A 5,495-nucleotide genomic window follows, 5' to 3' on the forward strand; every position below is an offset into this window, starting at 1 on the left:
CTGATCTGCCTCGCCAGAGAAGAGCGCAATGATGGTGCCAACTTGGGCCAGTGAAGCAACGTCCTCCACAACTAGACTGAAGAACAAAATGATAGTAACTTGTCTGTTCCCCTTCCCCCAATTCCCCAGCATTGTTCCCATCCCCCCAATTCCCCAATAAAAATCTTAAAAAAAAAAAAAGGCAACATGGGTGGATAGATGGTCTTCTTTCCCAAAGCAAACTTCTCATACAAAGACAAGACTGAGGAAAGTTTTCATATAGAAATAATATAAGATGGTGTTTAAAGCCAAATTCACCAGAGGACAACAAAGTCTGATCAGAGGCTCCAAACCCCAGGAGACACTAAGAATTACATTGGGGGAAGCGGGAGAAGGTGGTTCAGTTGGTTAGAGCGCATGCTCTGAACAAGGTTGCTGATTCGATTCCTGCATGGGATGGTGGGCTGTGCCCCCCGCAACTAGATTGAAAACGGTGACTGGACCTGAAGCTGAGCTGCACCTTCCACAACTAGATTGAAGGACCATAGCTTGACTTGGAGCTGATAGGCCTTGGTAAAAACACACTGTTCCCCAATAAAAATTTACATTGGGGCCAAAGAGATCATCAGAATGAAGATTTACTGCAAAACTCATGTAATCAGGGACAGAGGGGTCTCAGATATGCACATTATAACCAAATTAAAAGTCCTATTCACTACAGTAAGGGTCTAGGTTGAGCCTCAGAATTTCCAAATTGTCCTAGCCTAAGACCACTGCCTTAGTTCATTCAGGCTGCTATAACAAAAATACCACAGACTGGGTGGCTTATAAACAATAGATAATTATTTCACATAGTTCCGGGGGCTAGGAAGTCCGAGAGCAAAGTGCCTCGTGTCTGGTGAGATCCCACTTCCAGGTTCAAAGGCAGCCAACTTCACTCTGTCTTCGCATGGAAGAAAGAGCAAGGGAGCTCTGTGGGTCTCTTATATAAAGGCACCAATCCTATTCATGAGGGTCTACCCTCATGACATAATAATCTCCCAAAGGCTCCACCTCCAAATGCTACCACGCTGCCACATGCAGGGCACCATCTGATTCCAATGTGCTCCTGCCTCTGCGACAGTAAAGGACAACGGAGTCATGAAGGTAGAGTAATTAATACCTATCGCTCAGACTGCCAGCACTAGGAAAATCTCTGAAGCGGCAAAGAGCTTACATATGAAACTTGGCCTTATTGTCAAGGCCACAGTCACCAAATTGTTAATATCCTTGCATTCCCCAAAGACCCAAGGTTCCAGAAAGAGCAATGCTTGTCCATAAAGAAAAAATAATACATGAACTATAAGTACAGAGAGCCTTTTTTAAAAATACTAGTTGACTTTAGCATTATGGTAAAAATAAATTCTGAAAATAGTCAATTTCAGTATCATATCAACAGAAAAAATGGACATTTAATCTCTATAAGTCAAGTCCCTCTCCTTAGGAAGCACTGTGGGATAAGAAGAAATACATATCTTCTGGGATAAGAATTTAGTTTTTATTTGATTTCTATGATAGGCAAATTTGGAGGGAAAAAAGTATGAATTCTCTATGTGCTATATGATGCACAGAAGTTAAACAGTTTTAAGTTATTAGTTTTCCTATTTGAATATAATGACTCAAGTTATCAGTGTAATGATTTAAGCAAAAGGAGAATAATTACAGTGTTTACTCTTGGTTTTGCTCTATCAAGTGAATTTATACAGAAGTGTTCTTTAAAATTCACACCTTATGACAATTTCCCATTATGTTATAGTATGTTATCAGAACACTGAAGTATACACAAAAGAAAATTTTTAACATCTTTAATACATGCTCAATTTCCATTATAAAAATTAACACATATGCATCTTAGTGACTAACTAAAGGCATGAAACACCAACTAAATTTAACTGTATATGATATAGAAAATTAGATGAGTATAAGCACAATTACATAATTCTATTTCCAAAGTTAAAAAAGAAAGATATCAGGATTATAGAGTGATAGTGGGTTTTCTGTTCTTTTTTTCCCCTTGAACCAACAGACTTAAGAGTTAAGATTTTATATTCTAATAAACTTCAAACCTAACTTTTATAAAAACAAATTAACGCTTGAATTCTAGAATAAAAATGCCAGAGCTGAATTTTTAAATGGATAATTAAAAAGGGAACAACTGAATTATTAAGTACCTTGTTCAAGCACACTCATCACCTGTCTAAGAAATTGTGAGACAATCAATCATTCAGGTTTGCAGAATACCACATACATTTTTCTAAATGTCACAAAAAGGCTGAGCAGAGTTTCTCCAAGGACACTCCACTTTTAGAATGTTAACTGTGGAAATAGATTAAGCTGTTTGTGGGAAAGGGGAGCAGAAATATGCTTGCTACCTTAAGAAGTTAAGGAGAAAGGTCAATGTGAAGTCTGATAAATGTTAAGAATGTAAGAACAAAAAAGAACACAGTGTATAAAGAAACCATAAGAAAACTCAGGTATATTAGCAATTTAAAATTTTTCTTTGCTAATGAGCTATTTGACTCTTTATTTTCTTTATCAAAGTAATAACTAATTTCTCATAAGATAGTACTAGTATAGTTTTGCCAATAAAAAATAATCTTTAAACTACCTGGCTACATAACACATCAAGTTTGCGCTAAATGGTTTTAACCTTTATTAACATGACTCCAGTGTAGTGTTAGTGAAAACTGATACTATTTTTTAACATTTCACTTTCTTATAACTAATTATACAGAACTATTAATAGCTCCACATTCAATCTTGAGTATATAAAAGAATACATACATAGCCAATAGGAAAATCATTGGGAAAGAGTTTGAGAGAATGTTTAACAACTTTGTCACACTGTTGAAAATCTGTTTTATTTCTAAAGTAGAGACAATATGAAGCTAGTACTTCCAAGAACACGGAGATAGCAGAAGAAAGTTGCTAAGTACAGTACTGATTTAACAAGAGATTGGTCTTATGTGTATTACCCAGCACCATTACTTTCTCTGTTAAAACAATTGAAACTAAACAAAACAAATGCAAGCCTATTTATTTTTTGTTGATTTTCACAGGAGATCCTTTGATGTTGAGCTTGTCCACAAAAACATTTGATCTTCTTCCATGTTCAGTGGCTGGATTTTGATGAGGTTTCTCCCTGAGAAAGATACATATGAACATCAATACCATTTTTTAAATGGTCAATGGCTTAGAAATCAATGCAAACATATTAAAAACCACTGTCATTTAAGGAAAGTTTTATCTTAACAGTTCCTTAATACCTTTGAAAAACATATGGCAGGCTACTTCATTTAACATTTAAGAGAGCAACAGCTGCTTTCCTGAGATAGATTTAACTGCTTACGGTTTTACCATGCTGTCCAACATGGTAGCCACTAGTAATATCATTTATATTCAATATATAGTTAAAATAAAAAATTTTAATTCACGCCCTCAGTTACATCAGCCACATTTATTTTTCTTAAGATTTTATGGGGGAATTGGGGGAGAGAGGAAGAGCATTGGGGAATCGGGGAAGGGGAACAGACAAGTTGCTGTCCTTTGGTTCTTCAGTCTAGTTGTGGAGGATGNCTGAGCTGCCAACAGGTGGCAGGATGGCTCAGCTGGTGTAACAACAAGACTGCCTGTTTGATGGGGGGCTACACCCACCTGCAACTAAGCCTGAACTCGGCACCTTGAGCTTAGAGGTCACAAGCTGCCGACGGGAAGCCAGATGGCGACTGGCGCCCTCCACAATGAAGACTGAAGAACAACTTGGCTGGTCCCCTCCCCCAATTCCCCAATAAAATCTTAAAAAATAAAATAATCAGAAAAGATATTTTCAAATAAATTAAATAAAAGTGGCAGATACCTTTACTGAATGCGACAGGTTTGAAAATATACACTGGAGTTGATAAGAAAGACAGTTCCCAACAACTAATAGGAAATACAGTTTTTAGTTTAAATTTTACTTTTTCTTCCCCTTTCCCCTTATTGTAGTTCACAGCTAGCAAGGATGTATGAGGATTCATATGCTCTATGCAGCAGCGCCCCTTGCTCTAAAGTGGCCAACAAAAGGCTCCCAATTCCTTCAACACAAAAACAATGACATTTAAAAAAACCCCCTCATTTTAATAGGGGGAGGGGAGCAATCCTGCATTTTAGGGACTCAAGGCCCAAAGTAAACCCTTCCTATAGGACTACACATCAAAAATGCACTGCAGTCATTTCTGGGCAAAGGGAAGTGGAAGACCTTGGAAAAGGTGGTAAAATAGTAACTGGAACCTGAGTGATAGGCACTCAGTTCATTAAATCCCCGTGATACCAGTGAGCAAAGCACCTGAGGTCTGCATGACAGGAAAGGCTCAACTCCTACCCAATCCTATTTCATTCATCCTACCCCGCACAAGGCTGAAACAAGACCACAGAAAAGGACCGGGAGGTCCCAGCGCCAAACCAAATAAGCCAGGGCCAGCTAAAAGAGGAGGCAGTCAGCAGAAGGACGCTCTAGTGAAAAAAGCACGTGATAATGAGTCAAAAGCCCTGGGTCCCAGACCCGGACACACTCATTTTTCAACTGTCTTGACCTTCACTCCAGTCACTTCTTTTTAAGGTATACCCCAAACCAAGAGGTATAACCATCAACAGGAAACCTGTCCAACCTCCCGGGGCGCCAAGACGCTGCACACGAGTGACAGACAAGCAGTTGTGAAGGTGCCGACGGGCTTTTCAGCACTGAGGCAGGATGGCTTGTATTCGGAGCTGTCGGTAAGGAAGCGCCAGGGAGGGAAGGGTTGTTACTGCCTCCCTGGCCCCGGGGGGCCGCAAAGTCCCGGCGACAGTCCCCAATTATTCGCTGGGTACTGATACCTGCTTTCTCTGCCAGCCCAGGACGGCGGGGACCCGCGGGAGCGGCCCGCGCCCCAGAGCCGCACAGGCGGCCGCTCCCAGCAGCCTCATGGCAAGCGCAGAACACGCGACCAGGTCTCGCGGCCCCGGGTCAGCTTAGCAACCTGCACCAACACGGGAGCGCTCAAAGTCACGCCGGCAGCCAGTGCCGGAAGAGCACTTCCGGGGCGAAGGACGCGGGGGGCGAAAAAGGGAGGAGCTTCCGGACCTCGGAGCAGAGCAGCGCCCTCCGTTGCCTGGGCGCCCTCTCCTGACTTGGAAGAGGAAGTGCAGTCGCTTTGCGGCGCTCATCAAGCTTTGCAAGCTCCCGGAAAGATGCAGCCTTTAAATGTCGATGTTTTGTCGCTATAGCAATGTGGGGAAATGTTTATAAAGAATTTAAGCGAAAAAAAAAAAAGTGAAATTGTTATCTGTGCTATTACAAATGTAAAAAATAATTATCCGGGGGCCTGCCCAGTGGCTGAATTGGTAAAGAGCTTGCTCAAGAGTGTGAGCTCTGAGCAACAGGGTTGCCGGTTAGATTCCCACATGGGTCCAAGCTGAGCTGCCGCTGAGCTGCCAACAGGTGGCAGGATGGCTCAGCT

At 41.3% G+C, this 5,495-nt stretch overlaps 2 protein-coding genes across 4 annotated transcripts in view; both read right to left on the reverse strand.

Moving 5' to 3' along the window:
• GFM1 (G elongation factor mitochondrial 1) overlaps nucleotides 1–5,087 on the reverse strand; it is a 52,499-nt gene extending 47,412 nt beyond the window's left edge. The window contains exon 1 of one of the 2 annotated variants that reach the window (XR_002122210.1): nucleotides 4,873–5,087. Coding sequence is in view for 1 of the 2 variants with exons in the window: in XM_019627127.1 (XP_019482672.1) it covers nucleotides 4,873–4,962 (90 nt within the window). In the remaining variant the exon portion in view is untranslated. The remainder of the gene's footprint in view (nucleotides 1–4,872) is intronic. The other variant, XM_019627127.1, reaches the window with a different exon arrangement.
• MLF1 (myeloid leukemia factor 1) overlaps nucleotides 1,808–5,495 on the reverse strand; it is a 56,967-nt gene continuing 53,279 nt past the window's right edge. For both annotated transcript variants that reach the window (XM_019627152.1, XM_019627143.1), the window contains one exon: nucleotides 1,808–3,160. In XM_019627152.1, the coding sequence (XP_019482697.1) occupies nucleotides 3,055–3,160 (106 nt within the window). In that variant the 3' untranslated portion in view covers nucleotides 1,808–3,054. The remainder of the gene's footprint in view (nucleotides 3,161–5,495) is intronic.

Source organism: Hipposideros armiger, unplaced genomic scaffold (genome assembly GCF_001890085.2).
Source record: "Hipposideros armiger isolate ML-2016 unplaced genomic scaffold, ASM189008v1 scaffold_16, whole genome shotgun sequence".
NCBI lineage: Eukaryota > Metazoa > Chordata > Mammalia > Chiroptera > Hipposideridae > Hipposideros > Hipposideros armiger.